This window comes from Labrus mixtus, chromosome 9 (genome assembly GCF_963584025.1).
Source record: "Labrus mixtus chromosome 9, fLabMix1.1, whole genome shotgun sequence".
NCBI lineage: Eukaryota > Metazoa > Chordata > Actinopteri > Labriformes > Labridae > Labrus > Labrus mixtus.
The window spans coordinates 21,318,710-21,335,685 of record NC_083620.1 but is presented as its reverse complement, the minus strand read 5'-3'; the positions used below and the strand labels follow the sequence as shown (position 1 = coordinate 21,335,685).

General features: G+C 39.5%; 2 protein-coding genes across 2 annotated transcripts; one reads left to right on the top strand and one right to left on the bottom strand.

Moving 5' to 3' along the window:
• Positions 1-87: 87 nt before the first annotated feature.
• Positions 88-6,774, bottom strand: qpctla (glutaminyl-peptide cyclotransferase-like a). The gene is made up of 7 exons (XM_061046857.1): positions 5,981-6,774; positions 3,967-4,113; positions 3,586-3,879; positions 3,063-3,224; positions 1,215-1,314; positions 1,010-1,126; positions 88-915 (listed from the first exon to the last, which is right to left on the bottom strand). The coding sequence occupies exons 1-7, from the start codon at positions 6,200-6,202 to the stop codon at positions 770-772; spliced, it is 1,188 nt and encodes a 395-aa protein (XP_060902840.1). The 5' UTR covers positions 6,203-6,774; the 3' UTR covers positions 88-769.
• Positions 6,775-9,457: 2,683 nt separating this feature from the next.
• On the top strand, positions 9,458-16,742 carry LOC132980627 (ribonucleoside-diphosphate reductase large subunit). Its single transcript, XM_061046856.1, has 4 exons — positions 9,458-9,625; positions 13,823-15,804; positions 16,020-16,208; positions 16,294-16,742. Exons 1-4 carry the CDS (start codon positions 9,607-9,609, stop codon positions 16,486-16,488), a joined length of 2,385 nt encoding a protein of 794 aa, XP_060902839.1. The 5' UTR covers positions 9,458-9,606; the 3' UTR covers positions 16,489-16,742.
• The last annotated feature ends 234 nt before the right edge of the window (positions 16,743-16,976 follow it).

Genomic DNA, 16,976 nt, shown 5'->3' with positions numbered 1-16,976 from the left:
ATATGTGCCCTATGTAGAAGCTACAACAGCTTTTACTAACTCGTTTTTGTGACCTCCTTAAGTTGCATCAAATTTAAAGACAATATGAATTGAACAATTTTGACTTTATTGAAGTTGTTTTGACACTGTTTGCAAGCTGTAAATTACCATTTTGGGAGTTTTTTTTCTTATACAGTATATCCATATAATAAAGCTAGAATGAAATAACAGCAGGTCAAAAATCTTTTTTTCACAGATGTGGCGTACCATGTTTTGACCTTTATCACTGTATGCACAGTGTTCACAGCAGCTCCAAGCCTGTCTTTGAGATACATTAGAGCTTCATATTCACAGGAGGGAAATAAATGCTAGGATTTTTTTTCACAGGAAATAAGTAAATAATGAAATTCACAGAATCAACTTCATTAATTGTTCCTCCACCTCTATAAACGATTTACTCTTGACTGTCTTGTACACATCATAAGCCCATACATTTAGACAGGGGCTTTAACACAGCCCTGATGCGTAACCACGGTGATAGGCAAATCCAGCAGGGCCACAGTCTTTGGTAAAGTTGCTGTTTTATCTACTGAAGTGCACAGTTCACGTCATATCACCAGGTTCTTGTTTCTTTATTAACGTCTTAATCAGGTTGTGTTTTTTTTGTTGTACTCATTTGTCATCAGCGTGACTTACAGCCATAGTACTCCAGTATGGGGTAATAAGTGGAGGTCTTTCTGTGATATTTACACATGGACCTTCAACACAATAAGTTGCCAGTGTTTGGTGTTCAGAAGCCCAGGTATTCTGCCAGAAACACAGCAAGGATCTTGGTCAGGTTCACCACAGTGGGCCGGTGCATGTTCTCCTCTGTGTCGTCCAGCGTATGCCAGAACTGTGGGAAGGGGGTGGCGATGACATGGAGCACAGGGACATCTGTATCGTGGTAAAAAGGGGGAAGAAGGAGAAGGTCTTGATAACTCAAACACTGGAATATCTTCTACATTTGATTGTTTGTGTTATCACTCACCTTTGTGAAGGAAGGGTATGTGGTCGTCCTGTACGGGGCCGAGGTAAACATCCTTCCTAAAATACGTCTGCTCTGTGGGGTGAGACGTTAGAAACCCCTGACGGTGGAGTCTCTTTTCTGTGAGTGAGGGGTAAAGAGAGGAGTTAGGCTCTACCACAAGGGAGGGGTTTTAAATAGTCATAAAGAAGTTACAGCCAGTTCCTACCTGCAGCAATCAGCCGGTCAAACCAGCGTGCCGTGTTATCAAAATGATTTGCAATAAGTGGATCAGGACCACCAAGCAGGTCCAACAGCACAAAGAGGTCCTGGAAGAGAAGTACAAATAGGGAGTTGTGGAGATGGAAATGGCCAATGAAAAAACACAACACATGGAAACAGCGGTCATGTGTAGTCACATGACTGCATGTGACTGCTGTTGACTGAAGAGGCAAAGCAGGAGTGGACGGTGAAGAAAAAGATTTTGGCCTTTTCTCAAAACTTCATCAAAGGGCTGGTCGGTATCTCTGTAGATATATATATCTACATAAATATTTATTTTTTGTGCCTTTATTGTAGAGAAATGACAGTAAATAGAGTCAGGAATCAGAGAGAGAGAGAGAGAGAGTGGGGAATGGCATGCGGGAGAGGGGCCACAGATCGGATTCGAACTCGGGCCGCCTGCCTAGAGAACTAAAGCCTCCCCACATAGCACCCCCGAGCTGGGCGGTATGGACCACAATTCCTATCTCAATACTAAATATACAAAATATTTATCTCAATATTTTCTTCTGTAAAGAAATATCAAAAATAAATGCAGTTGTCGGTCATATGAAAAGTAAAGGTTGTATTAACACATTGTTTTACAAAAACAACGTGCAGTATAAAGACAGACCAACTTTATCATTTGTGCAACACTGCAAAGACAACAAGCTAGAAGTTGTCTTTGTTATAAATGTTTATAAGGGCTCAGATTTCGAGCCCATCTGTCGTGTTTTCTTTTGTAATTTTCCCTTCAAGCATAGTGAAAAAAATACATACCGGTTTGCAGATTGTTAAAATTATTGCTGGAAAAAAAAATCCTTCCCATCACTCAACCAATCAGAAGCTTTCTGTGTTACAAGCCCCACCTGTAAGTTATACGCCGAGATAAGGCCATTATAGGGAGCTAAATAATTTACCTGAACCTATAATCAGTTTATCAAAGGCGACTGTGGGCTTGTTTTTCTGTGAAGCACCTAACAAATGTTGGTAGTGGGGTGTTCATTAGGGCCTGCTTCAAAGTGTAGATTCTTATTTGAGCTTGCTTCCTACAATCTCCTGTCTCTCTCTACTTCAGCCAAAGACACATTTTCCAGTATATCATATTGTATTGTACCATATCGTAAAACAAAAGGTGTGACTACTTAAGGACATATATATGTTATATAAATGCTGCATGAGTCCTGTTGAAGCGTCCATTACAAGTTACAGTAAGCATCGTTGCTAACTTGGCAACTTTCTCACTTGATTGAGCAACTTTTCAGACCATTTTTGCAACTTTGCAAAAAAACAAAATGACTAGCAGCATTATTAAGTGGCCTATTCAGACCATTGTAATCCAATGCATTATAAAGCGTTTCATTTGAAATGCATGCAGCTCAGAGTAATCACAGTCCACAGCTCTTTTGCAAAAGGCCTGTGGTCTTGCTTCTTTGATGTGGTTACTTGTTTCCTTTGCAAGACCCAGCAGCACTGCCTTGACCTTCATTTAGACCCTGGTCCCTGTGGTCAAGATGCATTGAGTTCTGCCAAATGTTCCTCGTCTCTGGGGAAATCTCCTGCAGTTGTAAGTGTCTTATAACTACATATAGACCTATCCCACATTATTCTATTCATAAAAACATAAGGCCAGTCTATAAAGACATGCTAGAACTGTTGCTGTGGTAAAGTTTAAGATGTGCTGGGTTCATGCATTTTGTTAAATTCAGCATCCTCATACATAATTGAGTGTGTCTCAGCTGGATGTGAGCATGTGACAATGGATGCAGTGTGTGTTTGCTGCATAGAGCAAACTTTTTTTTTTCCCCCCTCTCACCACTGCCTGCAGCATGGTGGCGTGTGTGTTTCCTGCAGGATGCGGCGTGTTGGCCATGCGCTCTGCCAGGTGACGGGAGCCATACAGCGAGTCCGTGGCGGTCCATTCTTCAAAGGACTCCTCCCCGTCAAAAAACGCCAGCTGAAGAGTCACTGGAAGTTTCTAAGAGGGGAAAGGGGAAAAGGCATCTAATTAAGAGGAATGATGAAATGAAGCCAGTTTCTCTGTCTGCAGTAAAGTTGCAGTTTGTGTCTCTTCAGTAACTACATAAATCACAGCCTCAGGAGAGATACTGCTATTTACAGATGACTGCAGCAAAGAAAGCAACGGACTAGTGTCAGCATTTTCTACCCTATACTGCAGACAAAGAGGCAGCGGGGTGAAGTCAGTATTAGAAAAAAAAAGAAAGTGTCAGCACCTCAGGCTGTGTGTATTTTTATGAAGGAAAACATGAAAGTATCAAATAAAGGGAAACTAATCTTCTCTAAATATCAAGTGCAACCACCGGCTCATAACTACACACCAGCTGTTTAAAGGATCTAAGTTGGGCATCCAGAGAGGTGGCGAGCTCCAGGATCATAGCACACGGCACCGCAGAGTCACTGGCTCCCAGAAACACCCTCTCAGGGGCCCTTGGGTCCGGAGGCAGAGCCTTGGAGTCGTAGTGGCATGCCAACAGTAACCTCCGTGGAGCCGAGGGATCCAGAGTGGCGACAATATTTGTGAACGCAACCTGGCCGCGAGGCGTTGCAGACTGGAAAGAGTCAAGGTCTATGGCCCAGCCGGCAGACAGCGAGGCCAGCGTGGAGGTGATGTGCTGAAGCAGAGCAGAGAGGGTGGGTTTAAAAAGAGCGAGGAACACCATTTGTTTAAAATGAGATGGAAACTAAATATTTACACACACCTGCTGCACGGCCAGGCTGCCTTGTGTCCCCGGGAGCCTCTCGATGAGGATTGGCTTCAGGTGATTCTCCCACAGGCGAGTACCGTCTACCTGAGAGGCCAGGCGGCGGATTTGGGCTGGAGAGCACTTACTGGGTTTGTGGGACAACTGGATAGACAGGAGAGAAGACAAAATGATTAAATAGAAAATGTAGGGAGATAAAACCCCAAAACTAGTTAGACAGCAAAGTATGACTAAAGCTCAGAGAACTCTCTCCATGTCACTGTGGTGAGGAGGTTTTTATGTGTTCAAGGTGGCACCTAAAACTTGCTCATAACTGTCATTCTGTTTCTACATTTTGTATTGTAATTTTGTAGTATTCTGTCTTTATACAGTATCCGTTCCATGTGGCTTCATGGTGAATGAAGGACCACTCGTCTGTTGTTTTTTCCTGAAGTTTCTACCTTTTATTTACCAATGAAAAGTTATTTTTTGTGCCCTTATGTGAATAGAAGGTCTGACGATGGAGGATTTTACATGTTGCACAAATTGCACTAAGCGGCTTTATAAAAAAAGGCGTGTGCATAATTCTATTACTTTCATTTCAGATTTCTGAGTTGCCTGTAATTTATTACAATGTATTCATGTCCAAGATTCTACAATTCTACAATTCACTTAGTAGACGCTTTTATCCCAAAGCAACGTACATCAGAGAGTAAGTACAACACAAGCAAGGATCTAGAAAAAAGGGAACAATATCAGTAAGAGCAAACGATCAGCTTTGAGTCTGATTGGACACACAGGTGCTGACAGGAAGTGACCAGAGGCAAAGCACAACATTGAGGGCAGTTCTTGAGAGCTCTAATCAGTATAGAAACCATCTTATAAGTCATCATTATCAAACAAAAACCATCGTCACAACCATCATCATCATCAATAATATGGAGACCATCATCATTAAGTTAGTAGGTATTCATGAAAGAGCTGGGTCTTTAGCTTTTTCTTAAAGGTGCAGAGGGACTCTGCAGATCGAATGGAGTTTGGAAGTTCATTCCACCACCGGGGGGCGACAGAGGAGAAGAGTCTATTCAGAGACTTAGGACCCTGTTGTGAAGGTTGGATCAGACGCCTTTCATTGGCAGAGCATAGTGGGCGGGAATATGAAGGAATAATTCTGTTAGTTTTGTCTTACTAACACTTCTCTCTGGTCCAAACGTATTTAGATTTTAGTTCCTTCAGCTGCAAATTGACCCTTTAAAGAAATTGTATCAGTCACAGAAGCTTATTACAAACAAAGGAGCCTACAAATCTGTCTGGATCTCGATCTTTAAGCAGCACAACCCTCTCCAGTTGTTAAATGTCATTCTGGATCCATCTATAATTATTTCACTCTGGGCCTCTGTATGTCTGTACGTCACAGGAGAGGAGTCCTTCCTCTCTTTTTCTTCAGTTTCTTCAGTATTTTCCATGTGAGAGTGTTTAAGGAAGTTTTTCACTTTTTCCAATCAAACCAGACGAAGTGTTTCACATGCTGTACACATGTTGTTCAGTCCCCTGATGTACATGTGTGATCTGTGGTGTTAGGCCATAAGCCTATAGAAAAAAAAAGCAGTAAATCCTCCTCGCTGGATTGAGAGAACTATTGGCATTTTGTCTTCTAGATAATTAATTGCTTAAAAAATAGCAGCTGATAATATTTCTGTCTTTCCACTTATTGATCAATCAATGATTAACTCCTCACCACACACGTGATCTGACCTGTAAATGTTTGTATACAAACCAAAGGTAGAGAAACAGTACAGCACTGTGAGGGAGAACATGTTGCAGAAAATAACAAGGGCTGTACTAGTGCTGCTAAATAAATCGAGTTTCAATCAAAAATAATCGCGATTATGATTTTTTTTCCATAACAGAGCAGCCGATGACAGACTGACACGTCTCATGAAACAGTCCATTCAACACCATCTGCCTTTGGTTATCATATCTCAGTTAACACTTTGGGCTCCGTACTGTGTTTGCATGTCATTAATCTTACCCTGTCTTTGGTCAGATCTGCTGCTGCTATGCCGTTCACCTGTCCACTGGTGGAGGTGTCGTTGGACAGGTAGATTCCCAGCACCCCCGCCAGTACCAGGGCACCGAGGAGACAGACCAGCAGTACCCGGGCTCTGGGCATCCGCAGCCCGTCACAGCCGGGTAAAGAGCCGCTGTTGCTGCTCTGCTGCAAAGGCTTGTACCGTCGATTGGACCGGGACATGACTTCAGAGATACAGACTGTCTGTAGTGTCTTATCGGTATGTCAGCACAGCTACGTGTACAAGCCGACTTGTGCAGCATGTAGGAGGAAAATCCACACAGGAAGTTGAGGAGTGCGCTGGCTCTGACCTGCAGCAGACTCGATAACAGGCTGTGTGTGTGTGTGTGTGTGTGTGTAGTCCTGTTTCAACATCTTACTCCATCCCCCGCATGTAATAGTCTGTATTTTGTGGTCCCGATCTCCGATCCCAGTCTGGGAGCCCGGGTCTTTGAAGGCATGGCTGACCAAAAGAGCTTCTTTGATCAAGTTAATCCACTAAACATTACAATTAACACAGAAACAGATTAAGTCCCTGCTGCAGTTTAACAAGCCACTCTTTACCCTGGTTTTAAACGAATTTGTCTTTTCTTACAGCTAATAATGAAAAAGCGGCGACTATTACCCATGTAGCAAACTTGTCACAACTGTTTTCGTGCAGAATCCTTTAAAAAAAAAAATAGGCACATTTTTCTGCTCTCGTACTACAGGACGTCTTCGTGTTTTCTGGTTCTTCTTCTCGGTGGTTTTTTTAGCGGTCGGCAAACAGCGTTGTGTTGCATTACCGCCACCAACTGGTAGGAAATGGCGTTACTTCTATACACTTTTGATGTTTAGCGGTGCGCCACGGTCACCTACTGGACGGGAGTTGTAACTACAACAAACTAACTCATACACATGATCCTAAATGTAGATTCTTGCAGTGAGGGTAAGGATCACAGACTGTAAAAATAAGGATAGTGGCCTGCAAGTTCTGTAGATGTACTTCACGTGTTTATTTCCATTTCATGTGACTCTGTCATCCTGCTTTATATATTTCAGAGGCAACATTTTTACCTTTTAATTCCACATTTTCACATTTTATTTTACTAAACATGTTGTATTAACTTCTCCCATTAGCCAATCAGAACTAATCTGAAATTTACCAGCAATCACCTTTCACCAATAATAGAATAGAATAGAATAGAATGTCTTTATTGTCATTATTGTACAACGAAATTATTTGGCTTCACCTTAAAGTGCACACACATACAAGCATCCACAGCTAAAAATAACAAAAGAAGAAAATAAAAAAAGGAACTCTCATTCAGGTAAGATGGGCAATGTATGGTAGGAGTTATTTACAGGTAGTAGCATAACAGAATATAAATAGATATTGCAGAAATATAAAATAAATATTGCACAGTATGAAATGTAAAATATTGCAGAAATATAAAATAAACATTGCACAGTATGAAATGTAAAATATTGCAGAAATATAAAATAAACATTGCACAGTATGAAATGTAAAATATTGCAGAAATATAAAATAAGATAAATATTGCACAGTATGAAATGTAAATATTGCAGAAATATAAAATAAGATAAATATTGCAGAGTATGAAATGTAAAATATTGCAGAAATATAAAATAAATATTGCACAGTATGAAATGTAAAATATTGCAGAAATATAAAATAAACATTGCACAGTATGAAATGTAAAATATTGCAGAAATATAAAATAAATATTGCACAGTATAACAGAGTTTTTCTACAGAATGGACTTGCTACTTTAACTGAAGAAAGTTAGAACCAAACAAAAGTGAAGTAAATACATGAAAGGTGCAACCTACTAGGTCATTACTGTTTTTTATATGCCTGAGTTTCTGTAGTAGCCTACTGATTTTGATTTTGTATACATAAGAAAACAGCAGATCAGCATCCCCGTTAATACATTTAAATCAGATCTTTCCTTCCATTTTACTTCCAAGTGTTGAAACATAAATAATATGACCTCTGTTTAATATTTATTTTAAATAATCTGAACTAATCCTTATCTCACAAAGCAAACATTTTAATGTTGACAGCACTATGCTGAAATTATTTTACAACACTTTTATTGAAAGTGTGCTGACCTTTTGTATTCAGTGTTGGGGAGGAGCACTGTCCTTACAAAATAGGAACAAACTGGACAAGGTTGTTAAACTAGGCAGCAAGATAACTGGGAAGCAAATGTACAGCATTTCTTTCCTGACAGACCGGTACACAGTGAATTTAGCCATCAAGATTACAGCTGACCCTCTGCACCCCCTTTGGTCAGAGTATGAACTCTTGAATTCAGGGCGCAGGTACAGACTGCCCAGGATGAGGACTAAAAGAGGCATTACATCCTTTGTACCGCGCAGTATTCAGCTGCTCAATAAGAACTGATTATACAGGACGAACTCGGCACTCTGCACTTTATTTAACCTGCTGAAATCCCTCATTGAATCATGTGATGCTTTAGTGTGTTTTTATGTGTTCTTGTGTGCTGTCCTGTAAATGTTTGTTTGTATTGTGTTTTTTTTAGCTCTCTGTGCAAGTCTAGGGGCAATAAAGGTTTCATTCATCATTCAATAGTTGTTGAATTTCTAAAGTTTTTTACCCACACATTACATTACATTTCACACCAGCAACCTATGTTCAAGCTCTGGGTATGAAAAGCATGTGAACGGAAGAATTGGTATCAGACAGCTTTGCTTTTTTAATTCCTTTTTCTTAAACACTGACCCAAACAATGAAATCATTTGTGTACTTAATCCTTTTTTTTTTTGGAGTTGCAGGAATGTTTGATTTTAATGCTTTGCACTTTTAAATATTGTAGGAACACACATAAATCAATTTCCAATCTCGTGTATAAAAATCATGAATCATGTCAGGACAATTCACAACATGTTATATGACCCGTATATCTAGGTCAGGGATGGGCAACTTTGGTCACAGCAAGGGCCACATTCATTTAACTCTCACTGCCAGAGGGCCAAATTGTAGAATACAAAAACGATTACAGTCAATAATGTCTCAAATTTAACTCAACATATACCAGTGATCAAATATTATTATGGACATATTTCTGGTTTTCATGAATTCATGGCAGATTTTGTCATCTTTTCTTCATGTTTCCAATTAATTGATGTGTAAAAATTGACCCAAGGGCCACGTTGAGGGTTGATGGGGGCCGCATGTGGTCCCCGGGCCGCCAGTTGCCCACCCCTGCTCTAGGTAGTTGTGACGTGACCCACTTCTGTCCCGCCAGATTTCTGTCCGGGAAAATTAGCGGAAGAGGAAGCTGACATATTAAACAACAGTGATTGGTCCTCAGACACGAAGTCCCGCACTGTCTTGCTCCTGATTGGATAAATCGCCTGTCCATCTGTTCACATGGCGGTGACGTCTTCCGTACAAATGCAACCTTAGCGGGGTTTTTCAGGAGTCATTCGCGCTTTCTCGTCTGAGGTTGAGCAGAGTTTGTGTTTCCGCAGCACAACGTGTCGCCGAGGAGAAGATAAAACGTGTGTCTGGACACCTGCAGCCTTCTGTAGACGAGTTAACACCACACTCCTCCAGCATGCATGTGATTAAACGAGGTGAGATGTTTTCTGTTACGTAGAGGTGTTGTTCCGCCTCAGGTTAGCTTAAGTGCTCCTCCTGTCAACAGTACAGATATAACAATTAAAACGAGTTGACTGCGACTCACCTGCGGCCTCAGACGGACCGACACATTGTTATAACTCAAACCTACAAAGCTGAAGTCGACGAACCAGGATATAGATTACCTGTCAGCTGTTTAACTTAGTGAAACTAGCTTTGCTAGTCAAGCAGGCTTCAGCTTTATGGAGATTATTTTACCGAAATCAACTTAAAAACAAGCGGAACACACAAATGTTATCATTAACTCAAACGAAATGTATGTTGGTTGAGTATTCAGTGAAATTTATTATTTATGGGCGTAGGCACGAGCCCTTTGTCATGTTTGGCGCCAAAAACCAAATTTATGAAAGCCTTTGTTATGTTACAAAAAGCAGGTAAAAAGACCTTACTCATTGTTATGTTACAAAAAGCAGGTAAAAAGACCTTACTCATTGTTATGTTACAAAAAGACCATACTCATTGTTATGTTACAAAAAGCAGGTAAAAAGACCTTACTCATTGTTATGTTACAAAAAGCAGGTAAAAAGACCATACTCATTGTTATGTTACAAAAAGCAGGTAAAAGACCTTACTTATTGTTATGTTACAAAAAGCAGGTAAAAAGACCATACTCATTGTTATGTTACAAAAAACAGGTAAAAAGACCTTACTCATTGTTATGTTACAAAAAACAGGTAAAAAGACCTTACTCATTGTTATGTTACAAAAAGCAGGTAAAAAGACCATACTCATTGTTATGTTACAAAAAGCAGGTAAAAGACCTTACTCATTGTTATGTTACAAAAAGACCATACTCATTGTTATGTTACAAAAAACAGGTAAAAAGACCTTACTTATTGTTATGTTACAAAAAACAGGTAAAAAGACCATACTCATTGTTATGTTACAAAAAACAGGTAAAAAGACCTTACTTATTGTTATGTTACAAAAAACAGGTAAAAAGACCATACTCATTGTTATGTTACAAAAAACAGGTAAAAAGACCTTACTCATTGTTATGTTACAAAAAACAGGTAAAAAGACCTTACTCATTGTTATGTTACAAAAAACAGGTAAAAAGACCTTACTTATTGTTATGTTACAAAAAGACCATACTCATTGTTATGTTACAAAAAACAGGTAAAAAGACCTTACTTATTGTTATGTTACAAAAAACAGGTAAAAAGACCATACTCATTGTTATGTTACAAAAAACAGGTAAAAAGACCTTACTTATTGTTATGTTACAAAAAACATGTAAAAAGACCATACTCATTGTTATGTTACAAAAAGCAGGTAAAAGACCTTACTCATTGTTATGTTACAAAAAACAGGTAAAAAGACCATACTCATTGTTATGTTACAAAAAACAGGTTAAAAGACCTTACTCATTGTTATCTTACAAAAAACAGGTTAAAAGACCTTACTCATTGTTATGTTACAAAAAACAGGTTAAAAGACCTTACTCATTGTTATGTTACAAAAAACAGGTAAAAAGACCATACTCATTGTTATCTTACAAAAAACAGGTTAAAAGACCTTACTCATTGTTATGTTACAAAAAACAGGTAAAAAGACCATACTCATTGTTATGTTACAAAAAACAGGTAAAAAGACCATACTCATTGTTATGTTACAAAAAGCAGGTAAAAGACCTTACTCATTGTTATGTTACAAAAAACAGGTAAAAAGACCTTACTCATTGTTATGTTACAAAAAACAGGTAAAAAGACCATACTCATTGTTATGTTACAAAAAGCAGGTAAAAGACCTTACTCATTGTTATGTTACAAAAAACAGGTTAAAAGACCTTACTCATTGTTATCTTACAAAAAACAGGTTAAAAGACCTTACTCATTGTTATCTTACAAAAAACAGGTTAAAAGACCTTACTCATTGTTATGTTACAAAAAACAGGTTAAAAGACCTTACTTATTCTGATGTTACAAAAAACAGGTAAAAAGACCTTACTCACTGTTATGTTACAAAAAACAGGTAAAAAGACCTTACTCATTGTTATGTTACAAAAAAACAGGTTAAAAGACCTTACTTATTCTGATGTTACAAAAAACAGGTTAAAAGACCTTACTTGTTCTGATGTTACAAAAAACAGGTTAAAAGACCTTACTTATTCTGATGTTACAAAAAACAGGTTAAAAGACCTTACTTATTGTTATGTTACAAAAAACAGGTAAAAAGACCATACTCATTGTTATGTTACAAAAAACAGGTAAAAAGACCATACTCATTGTTATGTTACAAAAAACAGGTAAAAAGACCTTACTTATTGTTATGTTACAAAAAACAGGTAAAAAGACCATACTCATTGTTATGTTACAAAAAGCAGGTAAAAGACCTTACTCATTGTTATGTTACAAAAAACAGGTAAAAAGACCATACTCATTGTTATGTTACAAAAAACAGGTAAAAAGACCTTACTCATTGTTATGTTACAAAAAAACAGGTTAAAAGACCTTACTTATTGTTATGTTACAAAAAACAGGTTAAAAGACCTTACTTATTCTGATGTTACAAAAAACAGGTTAAAAGACCTTACTTATTCTGATGTTACAAAAAGCAGGTTAAAAGACCTTACTTATTCTGATGTTACAAAAAACAGGTTAAAAGACCTTACTTATTCTGATGTTACAAAAAACAGGTTAAAAGACCTTACTTATTCTGATGTTACAAAAAGCAGGTAAAAAGACCTTACTCATTGTTATATTACAAAAAACAGGTTAAAAGACCTTACTTATTGTTATGTTACAAAAAACAGGTAAAAAGACCATACTCATTGTTATGTTACAAAAAACAGGTAAAAAGACCTTACTCATTATTATGTTACAAAAAGACCATACTCATTGTGACGTTACAAAAAGCAGGTAAAAGACCTTACTTATTGTGATGTTACAAAAAGACCATACTCATTGTTATGTTACAAAATACAGGTAAAAAGACCTTACTCATTATTATGTTACAAAAAGACCATACTTATTGTGACGTTACAAAAAGCAGGTAAAAAGACCTTACTTATTGTGACGTTGTAAAAAGACCTTACTCATTGTTATGTTACAAAAAGACCTTACTCATTGTTATGTTACAAAAAGACCTTACTCATTGTGACGTTACAAAAAGACCATACTCATTGTTATGTTACAAAAAGACCTTACTCATTGTGACGTTACAAAAAACATGCAAAAAGACCTTACTCATTGTTATGTTACAAAAAGACCTTACTCATTGTTATGTTACAAAAAGACCTTACTCATTGTTATGTTACAAAAAGACCATACTCATTGTTATGTTACAAAAAGACCTTACTCATTGTTATGTTACAAAAAGACCTTACTCATTGTTATGTTACAAAAAGACCTTACTCATTGTTATGTTACAAAAAGACCTTACTCATTGTTATGTTACAAAAAGACCTTACTCATTGTTATGTTACAAAGACGGCATTCAATTATGGTTTAATGTGTGTTCACAGAAAAAAGTAGCTCACGGCTATTATTAGTTTAAATATTTCCGGGTTCTTAATATATTAAGAGACAAGTAATTATTATTTTTCTAATTCAATATTTAAAGAAGGAAAACTTAAATGAATAACACGAAAAGGTACAATATAATGAATTTATAGCCTTAGTGAACAGCAACCACTTAAATTTAATTAACTACTGTAATTGGGAACTGTTTTAAGAAACTCATATATGTTACCGCCCCACTGCATTTCTGATGCAAATATAAGACTTTATACTCCATTACTTTATGTGATACTTGAAAACTCTATCGACCTATTTGAATATACAGTATATTAGACTACTCTTTTGTAATTAAAATCACCTGACCCTTCCACAACCTTCAACATTGAGGTGACACAAAATGCAACAAAGATTTTCATCTGGAAACTTAATATAAACTGTTAAAGATTTGACCATGCAGATACATTTTTCTCGGTATCATTGGTGTTCTTCTCAAGTAAATGATGTGTAGTGATTAGTAATTAAAATATATTCCAGGAGATTTGACACTGTTTTGTTGATAAAATATTTGAATGGAAGTAATTTATTATTTATTTTTAAAATAATTTAGTTGACCTTTTTTTGAAAAATGATTCTAATGTGGTTAACTGTTGTTCTCCCCCCCCCCCCCCCCAGATGGCCGCCAAGAGCGCGTCATGTTCGACAAAATAACCTCTCGCATCCAGAAGCTGTGCTATGGCCTGAACTCAGACTTTGTCGATGCGACTCAGATAACGATGAAGGTGATCCAGGGTTTGTACAGCGGAGTCACCACGGTGGAGCTTGACACGCTGGCTGCAGAGATCACTGCCACACTCACGACCAAACACCCTGACTATGCCATCCTGGCTGCAAGGATCGCTGTCTCTAACCTGCACAAAGAGACCAAGAAGGTGTTCAGTGACGTGATGGAGGACCTGTACAACTACGTGAACCCCTTAAACAAACGCCACTCCCCTATGATCTCCAAAGAAACACTAGACCTTGTTCTTGAGAACAAAGATCGCCTTAACTCCGCCATAATCTTCGACCGAGACTTCTCCTATAACTTCTTCGGCTTCAAGACTCTGGAGCGCTCCTACCTGCTGAAGATTAACGGAAAAGTGGCTGAGAGACCACAGCACATGCTGATGAGAGTTTCTGTCGGAATCCACAAATCCGACATAGATGCAGCCATCGAGACCTACAACCTGCTGTCTGAGAAGTGGTTCACGCACGCCTCACCTACCCTCTTCAATGCAGGTACCAACAGGCCACAGCTGTCCAGCTGCTTCCTGCTAGCCATGAAAGACGACAGCATTGAAGGCATTTATGACACTCTGAAGCAGTGCGCCCTCATCTCCAAATCAGCTGGAGGAATCGGCGTAGCAGTCAGCTGTATTAGATCGACAGGGAGCTACATTGCCGGCACAAATGGCAACTCAAACGGTCTTGTCCCCATGCTGAGAGTGTACAACAACACGGCGCGTTATGTCGACCAGGGTGGAAACAAAAGGCCCGGAGCCTTCGCCATGTACCTTGAGCCCTGGCACTTTGATGTGTTTGACTTCTTGGAGCTGAAGAAGAACACAGGAAAGGAGGAGCAGAGAGCCAGAGACCTCTTCTACGCCATGTGGATCCCCGACCTGTTCATGAAGAGAGTGGAGAGCAACCAGGACTGGTCTCTGATGTGTCCTAATGAGTGCCCTGGGCTGGATGAGTGCTGGGGGGAGGAGTTCGAGAAGCTTTACACCTCATATGAGAAGGAGGGGAGGGTGAAGCGTGTGGTGAAAGCTCAGCAGGTGTGGCACGCCATCATCGAGTCCCAGACAGAAACAGGTACTCCATACATGCTTTATAAAGACGCCTGCAACAGAAAGACCAACCATCAGAATCTGGGCACCATCAAGAGCAGCAACCTCTGCACAGAAATCGTTGAATACACCAGCCATGATGAAGTAGCCGTTTGTAATCTGGCTTCCATTGCGCTCAACATGTATGTCACCCCTGAGCGGACTTTTGACTTTAAGAAACTAGCAGAGGTCACCAAAGTTATCGTCAAGAACTTAAACAAGATCATCGAGATCAACTTCTATCCTGTACCGGAGGCCGAGAAGTCAAACAAGCGTCACAGGCCGATTGGTATCGGTGTTCAGGGTTTGGCTGACGCCTTTATCCTCATGCGGTACCCGTTTGAAAGCCCAGAGGCCCAGTTGCTGAACATTCACATCTTTGAGACGATCTACTACGCCGCCCTTGAGGCAAGCTGCGAGCTGGCTGCCGAGCTCGGCCCATACGAGACTTACGAAGGGTCTCCGGTCAGCAAGGGGATCCTGCAGTACGACATGTGGGAGAAGAAGCCCACCGACCTGTTGGACTGGAAGCTGCTGAAGGAGAAGATCGCCAAACATGGCGTGAGGAACAGCCTGCTGCTCGCCCCGATGCCCACCGCCTCCACCGCACAGATCCTGGGCAACAACGAGTCCATCGAAGCCTACACCAGCAACATCTACACCCGCAGAGTCCTGTCTGGAGAGTTTCAGATCGTCAACCCGCATCTGCTCAAAGACCTGACGGAGAGGGGGCTGTGGAGCGAGGAGATGAAGAATCAGCTGATTGGTCATAACGGTTCCATTCAGGTAATCTAGCATCCACATTATATCCTGGTAGAAAAACATACTTTTGAATTTTCTGTAAATGCCTTCATCAGGAATTTGACTAGACTATCAAGAGTGAAAAATCAGGACCAGTTTAAGTAAATTCTACTGTTACTATCTTGATATCTTTTTAATGTAATAAATAAGGTTCATATTTTTTTGCCATCATCATGTCAACATTTTTGCTTGTTCCTCAGGATATTGATGGGATTCCTGACGATCTGAAGCAGCTGTATAAAACGGTTTGGGAAATTTCCCAGAAGACCGTGCTCAAGATGGCGGCTGACCGCGGCGCCTTCATCGACCAGAGCCAGTCCCTGAACATCCACATCGCAGAACCGAACTACGGCAAACTGACCAGCATGCACTTCTACGGCTGGAAACAAGTGAGTGAGACGGATCAGGATGAAAGAACGACGTATTTCTATAAATCTCAAATCGTGTTAAATTTATTTAAATTTTCCTTCACAGGGTCTGAAAACGGGAATGTACTACCTGCGGACGAAGCCAGCCGCTAACCCCATCCAGTTCACCCTGAACAAGGAGAAGCTGAAGGAGGCGCAGGAGCCGGCCAAGGCCTCAGAGGAGGAGATCAAAGAGCGCAACATGGCGGCCATGGTGTGTTCTCTGGAGAATCGAGACGACTGCCTCATGTGTGGATCTTAAACCCGAACACTTAAAGTTTAGTCTCTTTAGCGAGGGCGGCTGGGGATTGAGTGTTACTGTGATTTGATGAAGTGTTGTGCCTCCATGTTACACAAGTATTTGTAACATTTCTACTAAACAACTTGAGCATTTTTCACTGTTCACACTCGTTTACACTGCTGTGAGCTCGTCAGAATTTATCTAATTAATTTTATTAAATTGTTCTCTCAACAATGCAAGTACTTAACTATGAATGTGTTTAATGATGCAAATAAAAAAAAAGCTTTTGACAAAATTAAGTTTCACAAGCAAGTTATTAACTTGTGTTTGTTTGCACTGAAGGGAGTAAACCTACTAGATTTAAACTGGTAACGGGCACAAGACAATGATTTTAATAATAGTTGGAACAGGATGTTAGAATCTGCTTCATTAAGATTTACAACTCTGCGGACCTTGTCTCCAGATTAGTTCTTCTGCCAATTGCAGCTGTTGACTCATCTGACTGTTTT